Source organism: Trachemys scripta, chromosome 7 (assembly GCF_013100865.1).
Source record: "Trachemys scripta elegans isolate TJP31775 chromosome 7, CAS_Tse_1.0, whole genome shotgun sequence".
Classification (NCBI taxonomy): Eukaryota; Metazoa; Chordata; order Testudines; family Emydidae; genus Trachemys; species Trachemys scripta.
Window position 1 is genome coordinate 58858903 of NC_048304.1, and position 22216 is coordinate 58881118.

At 46.1% G+C, this 22216-nt stretch overlaps 1 protein-coding gene across 1 annotated transcript in view; it reads right to left on the bottom strand.

Annotated features, from left to right (window-relative positions):
* PTPN20 (protein tyrosine phosphatase non-receptor type 20) overlaps positions 1 to 22216 on the bottom strand; it is a 42696-nt gene that overhangs the window by 8448 nt on the left and 12032 nt on the right. The window contains exons 8-9 of the mRNA XM_034777695.1: positions 12420 to 12568; positions 5886 to 5976 (exon numbers count right to left, since the gene is read on the bottom strand). Coding sequence (XP_034633586.1) covers positions 5886 to 5976; positions 12420 to 12568 — 240 coding nt within the window. The remainder of the gene's footprint in view (positions 1 to 5885; positions 5977 to 12419; positions 12569 to 22216) is intronic.

Consider the following 22216-nt stretch of genomic DNA (forward strand, 5'->3'; position numbering starts at 1 on the left):
TACCAGAAGACCAAAGAGGCAAACGGACGCTCCGGATCCCATCCCCAGACATCCCGTTTCTATGAGGCACTGCATTCCATCCTCGGTGCGGCCGCCACCACTACCCCACCACTGACCGTGGACTCTGAGGATGGGATATTGTCCACGGCCGGTTCCTCGGACATGTTAGCGGACGGGGAAGATGAGGAAGGAGATAAGGAGGACGAGGCAGTCGGCAGCGCTCACAACGCTGATTTCCCCGACAGCCAGGATCTCTTCATCACCCTTACAGAGATCCCCTACCAACCCTCCCCAGCCGTTACCCCGGACACAGAATCTGGTGAAGGATCATCCAGTAAGTGTTGTAAACATCTAAACATTTATTTTTAACAGAACAGGAATATTAACAATTAAAAGAATGGGTTGTTCATGATTAGTTTGCCCTAGGCACTTAACGGTTCAGTCATGGGCAGTGCAAGTTTTGAAAAAAAATCTAGCAATGTCCGGTTTTCCGTGATTGTCCTGCCCAAGCCGCTCTACTGTTTAGTCCCTGCTACTGCAGCTAGAGTAAGATGCGGTCTATATGTGCAGGGATAGAGCAGTAATCCTCCCGGGACATCTCGATGAAGCTCTCCTGGAGGTAATTGGAAAGCCGTTGCATGAGGTTCCTGGGGAGAGCGGCCTTATTGGGTCCTCCGAAGTACGACACGTTGCCGCGCCACGAGACTATCAAGTACTCGGGAATCATTGCTCTGCACAGCAGGGCGGCATACGGCCCTGGTCTTTGGAGGCTTTCCCGGAGCATTCTCTCTCTCTCGCTGTCAGAGATCCTCATCAGGGTGATGTCGCCCATGGTGACCTGCTTTGAATTAGGTAGGGGAATGTTAGTGTTGGGACTGCTTGCTCGTTCCTTTACAGAACTGTAACCGCTGGTTTGCAGCCACGCGGTGGAGGCGGGAGAGGGGCTGCCGAAAGGGATCGTTCCTGGGGACAGCCGCGAGGGGGTGGGACAGGGGCAGAGTTCCCGCTTGCCGGATTGCTGGCAGCAGGTACTGACATTGCTTTAAATGTGAAATGAGGCCAGTGGTAATATAAAAGTTTTAAACTGCCACAAGTCTACGGCTTACCATGTCTGCCTGCAACAGAAATTCCGTTGTGCTGCCCCGCTTCTCAAATGTGCTGTGGAAGACCCCAGGCACTGAATGCGAAGGCCGAGAATTCGACCTTGTGCTGAGTGCGCATGTGATAGGTGCTGTGCATGGTCTTGTTCACAGAGAAAGACTATGTTCTTTGTTCACAACTACATTTATCTTTCTGAGGAATTCACTCCCTTTTTCCCATTCCCACAGCCACATCTGCGACTGTCTCACAACCTAGCCTGGCATCACACTCCCAGAGGCTAGCGAAGATTAGGCATAGGAAGAAGAGGACACGGGAGGACATGTTCTCTGAACTTATGGCCTGTTCCCAAGCCCAGGCAGCACAGCAGACCCAGTGGCGGGAGAAATTGACCCAAATGCAGCAAGCAAACATGGATCGGGAGGAGAGGTGGCGGCAGGAAGACCAGCAGGCGACTCAAACGCTGCTTGGACTACTGAGGGAGCAAACAGACACGCTCCGGCGCCTTGTGGATGTTCTGCAGGAACGGAGGCAGGAGGACAGAGCCCCGCTGCAGTCCATCTCTAACCGCCCTCCCCCGCCACCAAGTCCCATACCCACCTCACCCAAAGTGCAAAGAAGGAGAGGCGGCAGAGTCCCTGCTAACTCTCACTCCACCCCTGCAGAGAGCTCTAGTAGCAGAAGGCTCTCATTCCCCAAAACTTGAAAAGTTCTTTCCTTCCCGCCTGACACAAGCCCCCGTCCAAGTTTCACCTCCCAGTTCCATGTGTAGTTGATAATAAAAAATACGTTCATGTTAACTACTGTTTCAATCATGTTCTTTTGGAGGAGGAGGGGAAAGGGGGTTGGTAATTGGACAGGACAGTCACCTTTGGCAGGGTACATAGGCGGGGGCAGGCACAGCAGCAGGGCACATACACAGTGCAGTGATGCAGTGACTAGTTACCCTGGTTAGTCTGGGAGGTTGTTTTCATGTTATGTGGTGGGAGGTGGGTTGCTCTGTGACTTTGTGGCGGGGGAGGGCAGTTACAGATCTTAAGCGGCAGTCCTTATGCAGGATCACAGAGCCATGCAGCAGGGGATCTGTAATCGTCCTCCCCCTGCCACAAAGTCACATAGCCCCCCCATACACACAGTCCCGATCAGGAGGGGTGACAGGCTCCGTTGAAACAACCATCCCACCGCAGCGGAGCCCGTCAATCCTTGAGTTTAGAAGCTTCATTCGCGTCACTACACTACACCCGCTCCGCACCACAGTCTGCGTCCCAGTTTTAAAAAATTCCCGCGAAAACAGTATTAAAAAAAACGGTGTGCATTAACAAAGTAGAACTATTTTTATTTCGAAACGTGTGTTGGAAGGGGGTGAAGGGGGTATGTAACTGGGTAGGATAGTCAACATTAACTGGGTAAAGAAACGGGGGCAGGTTCAGCTTCTCTGTACACAAACTTAAAAGTCACAGGTTACCCTGCTCACTCAGGAACTTTGCTTTCAAAGCCTCCCGGATGCACAGCGCTTCCCGCAGGTCTCTTCTAATCGCCCGGCTGTCTGGCTGAGCGTAATCAGCAGCCAGGCTATTTTCATCAACCTCCCACCCCGCCATAAAGGTCTCCCCCTTGCTCTCACAGAGATTGTGGAGCACACAGCAAGCTGCTATAACAATGGGGATATTGGTTTCGCTGAGATCACAGCGAGTCATCAAGCTTCTCCATCTCCCCTTGAGACGGCCAAAAGCACACTCCACCACCATTCTGCACTTGCTCAGCCGGTAGTTGAAGAGTTCTTTTTCAGTGTCCAGGGCGCCAGTATAGGGCTTCATGAGCCAGGGCATTAGCGGGTAGGCTGGGTCCCCGAGGATGACTATAGGCATCTCCACATCCCCAACAGTTATTTTGTGGTCCGGGAAGTAAATACCTTGTTGCAGCCGTCTAAACAGACCAGAGTTCCTGAAAACACGAGCGTCATGAACCTTGCCCGGCCATCCCACGTAGATGTTGGTAAAACGTCCCCTGTGGTCCACCAGTGCTTGCAGCACCATGGAAAAATAGCCCTTTCGGTTAATGTACTGGGTGGCTTGGTGGTCCGGTGCCAGAATAGGGATGTGAGTTCCATCTATGGCCCCACCGCAGTTTGGGAATCCCATCGCTGCGAAGCCATCTATGATCGCCTCCACGTTTCCCAGGGTCACTACCTTTGGCAGCAGTACATCAACGATTGCCTTGGCTACTTGCATCACAACAACCCCCACGGTAGATTTGCCCACCCCGAACTGGTTCGCGACTGACCGGTAGCTGTCTGGCGTTGCAAGCTTCCAGAGGGCTATGGCCACTCGCTTCTGTACACTCAGTGCAGCTCGCAACCGGGTGTCATTGCGCTTCAGGGCAGGGGACAGCAACTCACAAAGTTCCAGGAAAGTTCCCTTCCGCATGCGAAAGTTTCGCAGCCACTGGGATTCATCCCAGACCTGCAGCACTATGCGGTCCCACCACTCAGTGCTTGTTTCCCGTGCCCAGAATCGCCGTTCCACGGCATCAACATGACCCATTGCCATCGTGATGTCCTCGGCGCTGGGTCCCCTGCTTTCTGAGAGGTCTGTGCTACTCTCAGACTTCAGGACATCACCGCGGTGCCGTAGCCTCCTCGCCTGACTTTTCTGCATCTGCCTCAGGGAAAGGTGTATGATAAGCTGCGAGGCGTTGAGAGCGGCCACAACTGCAGCGATGGTCGCAGCGTGCTCCATGCTCGCAGTGCTGTGGCATCCGCGCTGTCAATGACTGGAAAAGTGCGCGAACTGATTTCCCGCCGGCGCTTTCAGGGAGGGAGGGCGGGAGTGATGGACGGATGACGACAGTTACCCAAAAGCACCCTCGACACATTTTGTTACCCAGAAGGCATTGCCGGCTACACCCAGAATTCCAATGGGCAGAGGGGACTGCGGGAACTGTGGGATAGCTGACCACAGTGCACTGCTTCGAATGTCGACGCTTTCACCGTTAGTGTGGACTCACAAAGTCGAATTACTGTCCTTAGTGTGGACACAGACGTTCGACTTTGCAATATCGATTCCAAAAATTCGATGCAAGTAAATTCGAACTACTCTCGTAGTGTAGACAAGGCCTCAGTGATATTCATGGTGCATTTGGCTGGCCAAACAGCACTAATATCCCTGTTAGCAGGCAATTCCTACAATCGTATTATATGATTCATCTCTTCCTGCTAAGAACTATATTGTTTCTTTAATGCACTTCTGTCACAATCTGACAAGTCTTATAACAGGGTCCTATGGTAATAGTCCAAAACGCTGCAGCTCACCCTACTGTTACCTGAACCAGTACCATATGATACTGTAAAGTTTCTATAACACAGGGAACTTAAAAAACTTGTAATATTTCTCCAATATTACAGAACACTGCAATGCAACATATCCTGTATTTTTATTCCCATTGTTACAGATTACAAAGAGGTCGGTGTGTAAATGAAAATGGCATAATGCTCTATTAATAGTGAACATTCTGCTGTGGCAATCAAGTCTTCATTCCAGAAGCCAGCTCCGATTGGTTGTGAAACTTTTGTGCCTTGCTTGGATTGATCAATGGGGATTTGGGGTCTGCAGGTTGGATCAGAAAATATATGTTCTCTGATGCTTGGGAAAGTAGGAAAGAATTTTACCCCTTTTCAGGGGCCTCAATCATGCTGGGACAGAATTCCACTGTATCAGAGTCAGTTGACTGGCTTTAAAGCGCAGCCATTACAGTTAGGGTTAAATCTTCCTGTGCAAAATTTAGGAAGACATTCTATGGCAGGGGTGGGCAAACTTTTTGGCCCGAGGGCCAGATTGGGGTTGCAAAACTGTATGGAGGTCTGGGTATGGAAGGCTGTATCTCCCCAAACAGCCTGGCCCTCACCCCCTATCCACCCCCTCCCACTTCCCGCCCCCTGACTGCCCCCCTTAGAACTCCCAACCCATCCAACCCCCCCTGCTCCTTGTCCCCTAACTGCCCCCTCCCCATCCACACTCCCGCCCCCTGACAGGCCCCCCATGACTCCCACTCTTATCCAACCCCCCGTTCCCCATCTCCTGATCGCCCCTCCCCCCCGATCCTCCACCCCATCCAACCACCCCATGCTCCCCGTCCCCTGACTGCCCCCCCAGGACTTCCCGCCCCTTATCCAAACCTCTGGCCCCGGCCCCCTTACCATGACACTCAGAGTTGCATGCCTGGCAGCCGTGCCACCTGACCGGAGCTAGACATGCTGCAGCGCTGCCCTGCAGGAGCGCGCAGCCCCACCGCCCAGAGCACTGCCCGCACGGCGGCATAGCTGTGGGGGAGTGGGGAGAGCAAGGGAGGGGCAGGGGGCTAGCCTCCTGGGCTGGGAGCTCAAGGGCCGGGCAGGACGATCCCGCGGGCCAGATGTGTCCCGCGGGCCATAGTTTGCCCACCTCTGTTCTATGGAGACAGAGAAGGGACTAAATCCCACATTTCACCTCCCACCTCTCCTGCATGCCTGGGGACAATGTCTGGAGAATCTAGACAGCAGCAAATTCATTGGCCTTACTCTTGCCTTACTCCCAAAAATGCACTGTAGAGGGGAAGAGCAGGGGTCCAAACCTCCTGCATGAACCCCACCAATTCTACCCACTACCTGTGTACCAGATTCCAGTTTCTGGAGCCCACCATGACAAGAGGAGGGGCTGGATGCACCTGCTATAACTCAGCCTACCAGCTGTTTTCCTTGGCTCCCATGTATTCTTCAAGTGTTTTTAAGGTCTGTTAGTGTACTTGCTTACATGGAAGGATATCTCGGTATCTGTTTTTCTCCCGGTTTTCTGGCGCTTTCCCAACTTGGCAGCCATCGAGCGGTTTCATGTGTTCTAAAGCCTAGATCAAAGGTAGACAATCAAGACACTTCATTTCCTGCCTCCAAAGAAAAGCTGCAGGGTTAGCATTAGGACTCGCCATCAATGTATGTGACCTATGACTAGGAAACAGAGTTTTGTTTGGAATACACTCAATACGCCCTACTCTATATTTTCAGGTAGGACGGAGGCCCAAAAGCAAGGCACTTTCATTTCCCATCTTCTAAATACTTTGAGACCCCCAATGACATCCTTCAGCTCCCAAGAGTGAGTATTTCCAGGGATTTCCCATGAGATTTCAAACAAGGTCCTGAGCGCGAGTGTGATAAATGAAGGGGTGGGGGCTAGCTCCCTTTTATGGATACCCAGCCAGCCAGCAGCTATAAAATCCCCCTTAGTAGCTGTTCTCTAATTGCCCTACTTGTAAAGGGTTAAAAAGTCTCATTGCTATGCATAGGGAAAAGGAAGTGAGTTAGCACCTGGCCAAAAGAGCCAATGAGAAGGCTAGAACTTTTTAAAATTGAAAAAAGACTCCCCTTTGCCTGTCTGTCTGATGTTCTCCTGGGAGAGGCAGACAGGGCAGCAGCTATGCTGTAAGAAGCTTGGGCCAGGTATCAAAAAGTTATCAGTATCATACCTAGAAACTACTCATTTAAAACCCCAGATATGTAAGTAGATCAGGAAATGTCTAGGAAGGCACGATTAGGTTTAGCCATTTTATTTCGTTATGGCTTGTGGATTTCTCTGTGCTAACCCCAGGTGCTTTGGTTTTGCTTGTAACCTTTAAGATGGACCTCAAGAAAGCTATTCTTGGTGCTTAATCCTTGTAGTTGCTCTTTTAAAATCTAGCAATAGCCTGAGTTCCCAGATGTCTTAAGAGGTTTGTGCACATATTGATTAATTAGCTGGTCGCAACAGCTGATTTCCTTTTTTTCTCTTTCTCAGCTCTTCCCCGGGGGGGGGGGGGGGGGAAAGGGCTTGAGGGTACCCTACAGGAAGAAATTCCCAAGTGCACCTTCCTGGGCTCTCAAAGGGGTTCTGCACTTGGGTGGTGCAGCATCTACCAATCCAAGGTCAGAGAAAAGCTGTAACCTTGGGAGTTTAATACAAGCCTGGAGTGGCCAGTATTAATTTTTAGAATCCTGGCAGGCCCCCATCTTCTGCACTCAAAGTGCCAGAGTGGGGAATCAGCCTTGACAACATGTCATTAAAGATCCCCTGACGTGTTAGTGAAGGGCGTGTTCATTCTGGTGTCTCGGCCACATTCCAGCATGGATAATCAACAAGCTCCTGACCTAAGAAACGCTTGTAGTTGCTAGCGCAGAGCAGGTGTCGCATTTCCACCCCAGTGGTGGCTGCATTTCAGTGATGGGGGAAGTGATATGTATAGGGCACAATTCAAAGGTAGGCAGTGTAATTTACGTGATCATAATTGTTTGTACGTAGGTATAAGGTTTAACTTGATATAACAGACACAATAAAGAACAGGAAGGTGTCAGTGAAAGTAGTTTCACTGACACCTTTTTACACTTTCTTGTTAGTTGCCTTTCCTGTTCTACGTCTTTAACGCCATGGCGAGAGTTACACCAACTTGCACTCCCCAATACCTACTTACACCCTATCAACTTATATGCTTATATGATAACTAGGGGTTATCAAACTTCTTTGATGCCCACCTGCAACTCCCTTCTCACAATAAAAATTACTACACAACTCCAGGAGGGGGGACTGAAGCTTGAGCCTGCCTGAGCCCCACCGTCCTGGGGTGGGGGGGCAAAGCCCAAGAGCTTCAGCCCTGGGCAAGGGGCCTGTAACCTGAGCCCCGCCACCCAGGGCCGAAGCCAAAGCCTGAGCTCTAATAAGGGTACCATGGGCCCAGGCCTCATTCAGACAAAATGCAAACTGGTTTTGAATGTGTGACCAGACACACAGGACTCAGCTGATAGCTGCTGTATAAAAAATGGAAACTAGGACAGATTACAAAGGATGAATATAGGCAAACAACACAGGAATGCAGGGGCAAGATTAGAAAGGCAAAGGCACAAAATGAGCTCAAACTAGCTACAGGAATAAAGGGAAACAAGAAGACTTTTTATCAATACATTAGAAGCAAGAGGAAGACCAAAGACAGGGTAGGCCCACTGCTTAGTGAAGAGGGAGAAACAGTAACAGGAAACTTGGAAATGGCAGAGATGCTTAATGACTTCTTTGTTTCGGTCTTCACCGAGAAGTCTGAAGGAATGCCTAACATAGTGAATGCTAATGGGAAGGGGGTAGGTTTAGCAGATAAAATAAAAAAAGAACAAGTTAAAAATCACTTAGAAAAGTTAAATGCCAAGTCACCAGGGCCGGATGAAATGCATCCTAGAATACTCAAGGAGCTAATAGAGGAGGTATCTGAGCCTCTAGCTATTATCTTTGGAAAATCATGGGAGATGGGAGAGATTCCAGAAGACTGAAATGAGGGCAAATATAGTGCCCATCTATAAAAAGGGAAATAAAAACAACCCAGGAAACTACAGACCAGTTAGTTTAACTTCTGTTCCAGGGAAGATAATGGAGCAAGTAATTAAGGAAATCATCTGCAAACACTTGGAAGGTGGTAAGGTGATAGGGAACAGCCAGCATGGATTTGTGAAGAACAAATCATGTCAAACCAATCTGATAACTTTCTTTGATAGGATAACGAGCCTTGTGGATAAGGGTGAAGCTGTGGATGTGGTATACCTAGACTTTAGTAAGGCATTTGATACGGTCTCGCATGATATTCTTATCGATAAACTAGGCAAATACAATTTAGATGGGGCTACTATAAGGTGGGTGCATAACTGGCTGGATAACCGTACTCAGAGAGTTGTTATTAATGGTTCCCAATCCTGCTGGAAAGGCATAACGAGTGGAGTACCGCAGGGGTCTGTTTTGGGACCGGCTCTGTTCAATATCTTCATCAACGACTTAGATATTGGCATAGAAAGTACGCTTATTAAGTTTGCGGATGATACCAAACTGGGAGGGATTGCAACTGCTTTGGAGGACAGGGTCATAATTCAAAATGATCTGGACAAATTGGAGAAATGGTCTGAGTTAAACAGGATGAAGTTTAACAAAGACAAATGCAAAGTGCTCCACTTAGGAAGAAAAAATCAGTTTCACACATACAGAATGGGAAGAGACTGTCTAGGAAGGGGTACGGCAGAAAGGGATCTAGGGGTTATAGTGGACCACAAGCTAAATATGAGTCAAAAGTGTGATGCTGTTGCAAAAAAAGCAAACACGATTCTGAGATGTATTAACAGGTGTGTTGTGAGCAAGACACGAGAAGTCATTCTTCCGCTCTATTCTGCTCTGGTTAGGCCTCAGCTGGAGTATTGTGTCCAGTTCTGGGCACCGCATTTTAAAAAAGATGTGGAGAAATTGGAAAGGGTCCAGAGAAGAGCAATAAGAATGATTAAAGGTCTTGAGAACATGACCTATGAAGGAAGGCTGAAAGAATTGGGTTTGTTTAGTTTGGAAAAGAGAAGACTGAGAGGGGACATGATAGCAGTTTTCAGGTATTTAAAAGGGTGTCCTAAGGAGGAGGGAAAAAAACTTGTTCACCTTAGCCTCTAAGGATAGAACAAGAAGCAATGGGTTTAAACTGCAGCAAGGGAGGTCTAGGTTGGACATTAGGAAAAAGTTCCTAACTGTCAGGGTGGTTCAACACTGGAATAAATTGCCTAGGGAGCTTGTGGAATCTCCATCTCTGGAGATATTTAAGAGTAGGTTAGATAAATGTCTATCAGGGATGGTCTAGACAGTATTTGGTCCTGCCATGTGGGCAGGGGACTGGACTCGATGACCTCTCGAGGTCCCTTCCAGTCCTAGAATCTATGAATCTATGACACTATGGCCAAGAGTGACCTAGGGCACCCTCCTGCCTGAGTCATTGATAGATAGGAACTTCAGAGGCTGTTGGGCTTGTGGGATGATTAGCAAACACTACACACTTCTGTCAAACACCTTTGTGTTGGTGGGATTTTGTTACTGGACGGCAAGAGCTGGACAGCAGGTAAAAGGAACAAAGGAACATATAAAATAGGAATTCCAAGGAGACCAAGGACAATTACCAGATTCTTCAGAGGAAGGTCCAACCTTGTAACAGACAATTATAGAATAACTTGTCTGTAAGGGAAGTTTATTCCTAGCCCCCATCGGTCAATGGTTGGCTTATGCTCTGAAGCAGGAGAGTTTATAACTTTTATCATTTTTATCCCAGCTACTGTAACTTTGCATGTTCTTATTATCCATAGAAATGTCTGATCATCTTTTGAATTCACAGAATCATAGAACTGGAAGGGACCTTGAGAGGTCATCTAGTCCAGTCCCCTGCACTATGGCAGGACCAAGTATCATCTAGACCAGGGGTCAGCAACCTTTCAGAAGTGGTGTGCCGAGTCTTCATTTATTCACTCTAATTTAAGGTTTCGTGTGCTGGTAATACATTTTAACGTTTTTAGAAGGTCTCTTTCTATAATTCCATATTATATAACTAAACTATTGTATGTAAAGTAAAAAAGGTTTTCAAAATGTTTAAGAAGCGTCATTTAAAATTAAATTAAAATGCTGATCTTACGCCACCAGCCTGCTCAGCTCGCTGCCAGCCTGGGGTTCTGTTCACTTAGGCCAGCAGCGGGCTGATCAGGGCCTGCAGCTGGGACCCCAGACTTGGGGGGGGTGTTTCAGGGTTCAGGGCAGAGGGCTGGGGGAGGGGGTTCAGGGCAGAAGGCTGGGGTGAGTGTGGGGGGGGTCGGGGATCCGGGCCAGGGGGCGGGGGGGGTGCAGAGCAGAAGGCTGGGTGTGTGTTGGGATGTGGGGGGTTCAGGGCAGAGGGCTGGGGGTGTGTGGAGTTCAGGGCAGAGGGCTGAGTGTGTGTGTGGGGGTGCAGGACAGAAGGCTGGGGGTGTGTGGGGTTCAGGGCAGAGAGATGGGGCTGGGGGGGTGTAGGGCAGAAGGCTGGGTGAGTGTTGGAGTGGGGGGGTTCAGGGCAGAGGGGTGCAAGGCAGAAGGCTGAGTGTGTGGGGGGATTCAGGGCAGAGGGGTGGGGGGTGAAGGGCAGAAGGCTGGGGTGCTCAGCTCGTGGGGGTGCTCCCAGCCCCTTGCCCTGAGTGGCTCATGTCAGGGGGCTGGAAGGGATATGCCTGTTCCAGCCCCTTCCCTCAGGCTCCATCCCTACCTCTCTGCATCCTCTAGGGAGCTGTGCGCACGCTGCCGCTCTTCCCCCTCCCCCTCGCTAGGGCCATCAGCTGATCGGCGCAGGGAGGGGTGGGAGGAGGGGCCGGAAAGCACCATGCTGGGGGAAGAAGCGGGGGATGGGGGAAGCTTGGCTGCCGCAGAACCAAGTTTCTGCCTCCTGCCCCTGCAGGGGAGAGCGGTGGGCGGGGGAGCTGGGGGCCGGGACTGCGGCAGGGAGCTGCGTGCCTCTCAGAATCGGCTCGTGTGCCGTGTTTGGCACGCGTGCCGTAGGTTGCCAACCCCTGATCTAGACCATCCCTGACAGGTGTTTGTCTAAATGGCTCTTAAAAATTTCCAATGACAGAGATTCCACAATCTCTCTAGGCAATTTATTCCAGTGCTTAACCACCCTGACAGTTAGGAAGTTTTTCCTAATGTCCAACCTAAACCTCCCTTGCTGAATTTAAGCCCATTGCTTCTTGTCCTTTCCTCAGAGGTTAAGAACAATTATTTCCCCTCCTCCTTGTAACAACCTTTTATGTACTTGAACACATTTATCATGTCTCCTCTCAGTCTTCTCTTTTCCAGACTAAACAAACCCAATTTTTTCAATCTTCCCTCATAGGTCATGTTTTTTAGACCTTTAATCATTTTTATTGCTCTTCTCTGGACTTTCTCTAATTTGTTCCCATCTTTCTGTGAAGCTTTTGGCCTCAATGGTCTCTTGTAGCAATGAGTTCCACCGGTCAATCATGCATTGTGTAACAAAGTATTTCCTTTGATCGATTTCTAATCCTGCTCCCTGGGAGCATAGTCAGGAATTCTTCAGTCTGATGCCACCCCTGGAATCCCCCCAACACAACAGCACATCAGATCTGAGAGTGCTCTGCCAAAAAGTTAATACACCTAAGGTGATTCCCAGTTGTGTCAGTTGGAGATGTACAAATACCCACTAGCCAATAGAGTCTAGGGACATAGGGAAAAGGCCATCAAGGTGACTGAGCCCTCCCCTGCATGGAAAGAGGGAGAGCTGCATGTGGAAGATCTCCTCTGAGCACAGATCATAGGTCATAGTCTAGCTGGGAGTGATTCCCTGACCCAATGGAGTCAGAAAGGAGCACCCGCACCCACAGATCTCTCCTCCAACCAGTGGGGATGTGCTAATCCTTGAGAGATTGGGTTTTTTCACATACAACTCACTTTCCCAGCTGTGCCAAACACTTAGGCCTACAAAAGTCAAGCAGCACATCTCACCACAAACTCTTTCAGGATCTCTTGCTCTTCAATCTGCCTCCGAAGGCTCTGGATCAGAACTCTGAGACGAGACCTCAGATCTACCCCAGTCAGCGATGGCATAATGTGAGTCAGCTGAGTCAGCTCGTCTTCAGAAACAAGTGTTCTGCCTAGGCATTGACAACAAAGAGAGAATGAGTTTAATTTTTGTAGTGCAATGCGCACACACTGCTGGCTTTGAAAAGGAGGGGATTGCTAGTCTTCAGTGCCTTTTGCCACCTACTTTTTGGAAGCAGAATCCAGAAGCAGTTTCTCAACCTCGTTTATGTTCCCAGCTGACACAAGCATAAGTCAAAACCCTGTATCTAAACCCCCAAATTTCATGGAAGCTGGATCTTGAGCCAAACACTGCAGCTCATGGCCACGTGCAGTGGCTAAACACAGTCTAGACTAAATACAATGTTACTGCAGAACTGTATACTTCAATGCCTGCTTAAACTGGTGCAAAAGACTCCACCCACATCTTCACTGTAAATCCTCTACTTTCTACAGCAGGGGTCAGCAACCTTTCAGAAGTGGTGTGCTGAGTCTTCATTTATTCACTCTAATTTAAGGCTTCACGTGCCAGTAATACATTTTAACATTTTTTAGAAGGTCTCTCTATAAGTCTATATATTATACAACCAAACTACTGTTATATGTAAAGTAAACAAGGTTTTCAAAATGTTTCAGAAGCTTTATTTAAAATTAAATTAAAATGCAAATCTTATCAGTTTAGTGTGATCCTTGCCCTTGCTTTTCCTTGCTGAGCTTTCCAATGTCTAGCACGTATTTGGATACTTTAAGCTGCACACAGGCATCTGAGTGATTAGTTGTTAACCAGCTGGCAGGAGGTCAGCGACTGGAACCCCAGATCGGCAGCTCAGGTGAGTGGAGCTGGTGGCTGGTATGGCTGAGCAGGGCCTGGACCCTGACTGGCAGGGGGCCTGCGTTGAAACTCCAACCGGAAGCAAGGTGAGTGAGGCTGCGGCAGGGACCCCGTCTAGCAAGGGGCCAGCAGCCGGAACCCCAGAGCAGCAATTGAGCGGCTCAGCCCACCACCGCTCTGGGGTTTTGGCCGCTGGCTCCTGCCAGCTGGGGTCTCGGCCCGCTTCCAGCCTGGGGTTCCTTCAGGCCAGACTCGAAGCGGAGCCAGAAGCGGGCGCTGAGTGGGACCGGCAGTGGGACCCCGGCTGGCAGGAGCCAGCGGCGGAAACAGCTGAGCGGCTCAGCCCGCCGCATGCCATCAAAAATCGGCTCGCATGCCACCTTTGGCATGCGTGCCATAGGTTGCCGATCCCTGTTCTACAGATTAGTGTGGTCACTTTCCTGGTTCTAGCAATAATCACCGTACATTAACTTTTTTCCCCAAATCAGGAAATATATCATGTTCTATTTTTACCTTTCCCTCCCGCCGCTCAAGGACTTACAATTTTTCAGCAAGTTGGCTGCACCAAAGCAAAGATGAATTTTTATTGGTTGTAGCCCTACCTGAGATAGGTGTCTCAATTTGAGACTGTGGTCTATTGAGCACATGGGTAAATGGTTAAAAAACCTGCATAAATGTCAAATATTCTTACATGAAACACTGCTAGGTCAATGGAATATGAAGACTCACATTTGGTCTATTTGAACTCTCGTGCGACAATACAGTGAGTCTATGTTCAGACCGTTGGTGACACTGGAACCAGAGATGCTGAGGTGAGTTACTCTGTGGCTTGTCTTTATGAATATGGTCTGCATATATTGAAATTGAGGGACCCTGCCTTGATTTGACCTAATATTTCAAGGCTAGGTCATGACTTGGACTAAGCACCTGTGCTGGGGAGTAAATACCGTTTACACTTCTGTGTGTGACCTAGGGTCTAGATACACAGAAGTTAGTAGTTGCTGAATGCTCATTTACTGTCCTAGCCCAGACCAAGGGAGAGGGCAGTAGGCAGGGAAGACTTAGACATCTGTGTCTAGTGGTATATGAGGCAACTCATTTTTCCCATTGCTGTCAATCTGGAGTAAGGTATTTGACTCTATCGTAAATTGTCTCCATGATGGCAGCAGCCTTTTCAACTGTCCTGCCATAGGTCATTCCTTGTCCTCCACACCTTCTCTTCCTTCCAGGTGGAAACCAGTCTAAGATATACCTTGTTTTTCTGCCATGGGATGGCCTGATGACACAGAAGCCATCTCTGTCTAATTACTGAGTCTGCTGACTCGTGCAGCACAGCACTTCCACATTGGTCACACAATTTCTCCAACAAATTCGTCTCAAACAATACTGGTGACATGCTGTCATACAGGAGGGCCAGGGAGCAGTGGGAAGTGGTAGAAGGGAAGTATATAAACCCTAGGTTAATTAAGGCGTGGTTCCCTGTAGACTAGGGAGGGTTGCTACAGGTTAATTGGAGCACCTGTAATCAATTAAGGCCCTGTTAGAAACCTAATAAAACCCCCTGCTTCAGGCAGTCAGGGGGAAGGAGGAAGGAGAGAGGACTGGAGCTTGGAGGTGTGCTATTAGACTTGGAGGAACAGAAAACTGGAGTAAGGGAGACCCTGCCCCAGCAGGGGAGGGACATTCCCTCCCCCAGCGTTTAAGGACTGAAGGTACCCCACCCAAGGGAGAAGAAGGTAAGAGCCTGCAGGGGTTGAGAGGGGCTGGGACTCAGAGTGAGGAGCAAACCCAGACCCCTCCCCCGCTTCCCTCCTTTACCACCTTCCTGGGCCACTAGTGGGGCCCTCGGTGCCACAAGAGCAGGGGTAAGGGGTGGTATTTTAGCCTCCATACTATATCAACCATCTTGTCACACATGCATTCAGTTCGCTGTTGTGTACTCCCACTAGCTGCCATGTTTGAGGCATACAGTAGTGTTGAAAGGGCAATAGCGTTATATCGCCTCCTCTGACTCTTCCAGATGCTTGATAAATGGGTAAAGCATCCAAAAGCTTTACTGATTCTTGACTTCACTTCTTCAGCAAGCTGGCCTTCAGCAGATATTGCACTTCCTTGATAGACAAAGTCATCCACTCCTTTGTACTCTTATCACTCCGCCTGCATTGACAGCATTCTCTCCTATCTCCCTGGCCTTGGTCTTCTGCTTACTGATACAAAATTCCACTTTAACAGTATCTGCTTTTATGCTCATAAAAAATCTTTTCATTCCATCCAAGTTGGTAGCCAATATCACTAGATCATCTGCAAAACTGAAGTCTCACAGCTCATCTCTTGCCCAAGCAATGCCCACGTTCTCGGCAGCAGCCATCACTTTTCTCATCACACAGTCTATGACAATGCAGAAGAGAAGCTGGGGGTCATATGCAACCTTGCCTTACACTAGAAACTATCTTAAACCATTTGGCGTCTCTGCTTTGTGTCCAGATGCAGCACAAAGTTTTTAATCAAAGTAATAATCTTTGCTGGAATTCCCTATTGTCTCAGGATCTTCCAGTAGGCGTCTCTGTGGACACTATCAAATGCTTTCATAAAATCAAGTGGGCAGGAAATGGATGGTGTTTTGGCTATGTGCCCCTATGCACCAGTCGACAGAGCTGAGCCTGCACAGGGCGTGTCGTACTCTGCTGCTGGTGAAAACCATCCATCAGCAAATTACTGCTTCTGCAGAGGAAAGGGAAGCTGAGTGGAAACTGCACCTTACAGCAGTGTCTGAGATACTCCTGGAGTGGCGCAGCTAGGAGTCTAAGGGCTAGTCTACACTACCGGCCCGGATCAGCAGGTAGAAATCGATCTCTCGGGGATCGATTTATCACATCTCATGTAGACGGATAAATCGATCCCCGAATCGACGCGCGTACTCCCACCTTGTCAGGAGGAGTAAACGCCGTCGACAGAGGAGCCGCAGCGGTCGATTTGCCGCCATCATCACAGCAGGGTAAGTCGAATAGGATACGTCGAATTCAGCTACGCTATTCACGTAGCTGAATTTGCGTATCTTAAATCGATCCCCCCCAGTGTAGACCTAGCCTAAGAGACCAGTAGGTCAAAGTGCACTAGGGAACTTTTAGTGTGTGGTAGCAGGGTCCACACGGACAGTTAGCGCATGGCATGCTAGTGCGCTGTAAATTTACATCCCAGCTTGCAATCAACTAAGTGTTCATCTAACAAGCCCTCAATCATCACCATCCCTTGCTCAAGGTATTCTTCTGTATTTGGCATAGGAGCAATTGAACTTCTCACAAGACAGATAAGGCTGAGTCCTGCTGTGACTAGGGAGTCTTCTGAGGCCTTTGGAGACAGGTTCAGCCCCTAATGCACCAAAGGATTTAACTTCAGTGCATGAGCAGTCCCATTGATTTCAAGGAGATTACTCACACGCATAAAATGAAGCATATGTTTAAGTGTTGGCAGGACCAAGACCTTAAATTAGAATTGGTTCTTTCCCCCTTTCTTTGTTTCCTTCAGTAGTCCCTGTTTGTGTTTTTGGATCAAGTTTTCTGCAAGATCTTCCGGTCCTCTTGTAACCCTGAGCATTAAAAGGCCAGTATGAATTTTGTAGCATTGTACTGGAATTCATTTCAGTGCTTCTCCATACTTTGTGTGATATTATCTTTCAGGTGAATTACTGTATTTATCCTTGGAAACGAATTTAAAATTAAGATGAAAAAATTAGTGCATAATTTGTAACTCTTCCATGGTGCCCATAGAACCTTCCCTTTTGCATTAAATAAATCATAAATGTAATAATTCACTTGGAGTCTTTAAAGTAAGACTGGATGTCCTTTTAAAAGAACTGCCCAGAGGTTCTGCTAGGGTATTCACCTCCGCAGCAGGAAATAATAATTCCCTGCACTGCAGGAATCAATGATGAGATTCTCTGGCTTGTATTATACATAAGGTCAGACTAATTGATCTAATAGTCCCTTCTGGCCTTAACCTCTATTACATCTCTTTCAGCAAAACAATGTATAGAACTGGCTAGTGTGAATGTGTACCACTGCCCTCTAATGGACAAAAACATGATTGCAAGTCGAGGTGATTAAATAGGGCAGTGTTTCCCAAACGGTGTTCCGCGGAACACGATGTGAATAGGTGTTCCGTGAAAGAATCATAATTAAAAAAAAAAGGGTCTTTAAATTTTTTTTAATTTTAAATTTGGCATATTTGAAGCGTAGTTTACAACTTTTTGAATGACTATAATTTAACATAAAACTCTTTTTCCAGTTATTGATAGATCTCGTATTGAATATCATGGCGTAAAGAGAACGTGGCACACAAGCATGTTGACGTCTACCCCTTTCGGGCACGTTTCAGTTAGTGACATTGTACCCCTTCCGCTCGAGGCTGCGCGAACTGCAGTGGTATGCACACACCATTCTCTTTATGCCATGTTGAATATAACATTCACTCAACATGTTCAAACCTGTGGGTCTTTACCGTGTGTGCAATAAGTACAACTAAACTAGCTTTGCTTGAAACAATATAAATATTTGTGACAAACAAAATTTGACACAAATCAGTATTTCTAAATATTGTTACTAAACCTAATTACCATGAATTTGTGGCTAAAAGAAGGAACTTTGAAATGAAAAGCAAGTTCTTCTGGTACTCCAACTGTGGCCGAAATAAACGAGCAAAATATTGTGACACTTCAAAGTGAGGATGAACAATCGCAGTCTTTTGTTGCCAAAAAATCTGTTAGTACTAGTGAGTTATCCAAGGTGAAAGAATTTCCATCGAAGTATATCAAAAAACAAGAAGAAGCAGGTGTTAAAAGACCATAATGAAAGTATGATGAAAGTTATTTGTCTTTCGGTTTTACGTGTGTTGGAAATAAAGATGTTCCTGATGCGCAGTGTGTCGTGTGCAACAAAATACTAGCAAACAGTTCATTGGCTCCTGCTAAACTTCATAGGCATTTGGAAACGAAGCATGCTGAATACAAAGACAAAGATATAATATTTTTCAAGAGCAAACGTGACTCCTTTGAAATTGTAAACTTTCGACGATTAAAATTGCTAAAACAGACAACAAAAGTGCAACAGAGGCATCTTATTGAGTAAGTTACTGTATATCGCTTGCCGGAGAAGCTCACACTATTGGAGAAACGCTTATCAAGCCTTGCGCAAAAGATATTGTAACGTGCATGTTGAGCGAACAGTCTGGTTAAAAAAATTGCTGCTGTACAGTTGTCAAATAATACTGTTGCACACCGTATTAAAGATCTTGCTGATGACATAGAAAAAGAGCTAGTTTGCTGACTGAAAATTTGCCATGAGTATTCATTGCAGCTAGATAAGTCCACTGACGTTTCAGGACTTGCTGTGCTACTAGTATTTGTCCGATATAGATTTAACAATATTATTGAAGAGGACCTGCTCTTATGTGAATCTCTGCAAAGCAACACAACTGAAGAAGAAATATTCAACTGCATCAACAATTTTATCAGAAAGTATGAAATTAGTTGGGGAAAATGTATTGATGGTGCTCGGGCAATGATCGGGAAGATGAAGGGAGCTGTAACGCGAATCATAAGTGTGGCACCAGAAAGCAGTAAGGGCCATTGTGTTCTACACAGACAAGCATTTGCAGTTAAAAAAATACCAGCATATCGGAAAATTGTGCTTGATAAAGCAGTACAAATTATCAATTTTGTCAAATCTCGACCACTTCAATACAGGTTATTTAAAATTTTGAGTGAGGAAATGGGTAGTCAGCACAAAGCACTTCTTTTACATACGGAAGTGAGGTGGCTATCCAGAGGAAAAGTGCTTGTGAGGCTTTTTGAGCTTCGTAATGAACTACTGGTATTCTTCACTTCAGATAATTCAGGACAAAAATGTAATGACTGTCTGACAAATTCCTCATGGCTAATGAGACTTGCATATCTTGCAGATATTTTTGCAAAATTAAATGAAATTAATCTGTCACTGCAAGGAAAGAATGACCATTTTTACTACAATGGATAAAATTTCGTTGTTAAAAAAGAAACAGGAATTCTGGGCATCTTCTGTAGAACAGAATAACTTTGATTGCTTCCCTACAGTCCATGAATTTCTGTCTGAAATAAATTCTACAGTCCATGAAGAAGTTTCTAGCACCATTTTATAGCACTTATGTGACTTGCAGGCCTCTTAATTAGAATATTTTCCTACAACTACTGATGATAATGTTTGGGTTCGAAATCCGTTTGTAATTACAGCCAAACCAGTCGGCTTTACTGTGCACGATTATGAAAGCCTAATTGACTTAATTTCTGACTCTGATTTGAAACAAAAGTTTAAGGATCTTCCGCTTAATAATTTTTGGAGCAGCTTAATAGAAGAGTACCCTAATGTGGCTAAACGTGCAGTTCAAGTGCTCCTTCCTTTTGCTACAACTTATTTGTGAGAGACGGATTTTTGTATTATACTGCAACAAAAACCAAATATAGGAATAGACTTGATGCTGCGCATGAGGATTCAACTTTCCAGCATTATTCCTAATATTAAGCAGAAACACCAATCCCATTAAATCCAAATGTGTATTTCTGTTTATAAAAATAGATTTTCCTAGTAAAAATCTAATTTGTTTGGTGTTTGTGTATATATAAAAACATTTTTTTTAAGTAGAACACTGTTTTTAATTTTGACTCTTGCACTTGATTTTTGTACTACTTTATACGCGCTTTCCAGTTAGAAATTGTTAGTTCAAGTTATTTTAAATTTGTATTTTTGTTTTGTTTTATAAAATAAAATATATTTGAGCATAAATAACACAATTTTTTATTTGAAAACCAAACGACTACAAAATAATATTATAAGTGTTCCATAATAGGCTAAAAAGTGTTCCGTGACCAAAAAAGTTTGGGAAACACTGAAATAGGGTATAACTGAATTTGTTCAACAACCTATCAGAAGCCTGCATCCCAAGAAAGGGGAAAAAATTCATAGGCAGCAACTGTAGACCAAGCTGGATGAGCAAGCATCTCAGAGAGGTGATTAAGAAAAAGCAGAAAGCCTACAAGGAGTGGAAGATGGGAGGGATTAGCAAGGAAAGCTACTTTACTAAGGTCAGAACCTGTAGGGATAAAGTGAGAAAGGCCAAAAGCCATGTAGAAAGGGAATTAAATTTCCCCGTGCAAAGGGAATTAAAACCAATAGTAAAAGGTTCTATAGCCATATAAATAAGAAGAAAACAAAGAAAGAAGAAGTGGGACTGCTAAACACTGAGGATGGAGTGGAGGTTAAGGGTAATCTAGGCATGGCCCAATATCTAAACAAATACTTTGCCTCAGTCTTTAATGAGGCTAATGAGCAGCTTAGGGATAATGGTAGGATGACAAATGGGAATGAGGATATGGAGGTAGATATTACCACATCCGAGGTAGAAGCCAAACTCGAACAGCTTAATGGGACTAAATCGAGGGGCCCAGATAATCTTCATCTAAGAATATTAAAGGAACTGGTACATGAAATTGCAAGCCCATTAGCAAGAATTTTTAATGAATCTGTAAACTCAGGGGTTGTACTGTATGACTGGAGAATTGCTAACATAGTTCCTATTTTTAAGAAAGGGGAAAAAAATGATCCGGGTAACTACAGGCCTGTTAATTTGACATCTGTAGTATGCAAAGTCTTAGAAAAAATTCTGAAGGAGAAAGTAGTTAAAAACATTGAGGTCAATGGTAATTGGGACAAAATACAACATAGTTTTACAAAAGGTGGATCGTGCCAAACCAACCTGATCTCCTTCTTTGAAAAGGTAACAGATTTCTTAGACAAAGGAAACGCAGTGAATCTAATTTACCTCGATTTCAGTAAGGCATTTGATATGGTTCCACATGGGGAATTATTAACTAAATTGGAAAAGAAGGGGATCAATATGAAAATTGAAAGATGGATAAGGAACTGGTTAAAGGGGAGACTACAACAGGTCATACTGAAAGGTGAACTGTCATGCTGGAGGGAGGTTACTAGAGGAGTTCCTCAGGGATCGGCTTTGGGACCAATCTTATTTAATCTTTTTATTACTGACTTTGGCACAAAAAGTGGGAATGTGCTAATAAAATCTGTGGATGACACAAAGCTGGGAGGTATTGCCAATACAGAGAAGGACTGGGATATCATACAGGAAGATCTGGATGAGCTTGTAAACTGGAGTAATAGTAATAGGATGAAATTTAATAGTGAAAAGTGCAAGGTCATGCCTTTAGGGATTAATAAGAAGAATTTTTGTTATAAGCTGGGGACGAATCAGTTGGAAGTAACAGAGGAGGAAAAGGACCTCGGAGTATTAGTTGATCACAGGATGACTATGAGCCGCCAACGTGATACGGACGTGAAAAAAGCTAATGCGGTCTTGGGATGCATCAGGCGAGGTATTTCCAGTAGAGATAAGGAGATGTTAGTACTGTTATACAAGGCACTGGTGAGACCTCATCTGGAATACTGTGTGCAGTTCTGGTCTCCCATGCTTAAGAAGGATGAATTCAAACTAGAACAGGTACAGAGAAGGGCTACTAGGATGATCTGAGGAATGGAAAACCTGTCTTATGAAAGGAGACTCAAAGAGCTTGGCCTATTTAGCCTAACCAAAAGAAGGCTGAGGGGAGATATGATTGCTCTCTATAAATATATCAGAGGGATAAATACCAGGGAGGGAGAGGAATTATTTAAGCTCAGTACCAATGTGGACACAAGAACAAATAGATATAAACTGGCCATCAGGAAGTTTAGACTTGAAATTAAACGAAGGTTTCTAACCATCAGAGAAGTGAAGTTCTGGAACAGCCTTCCAAGGGGAGCAGTGGAGGCAAAAGACATATCTGGCTTCAAGACTAAGTTTGATA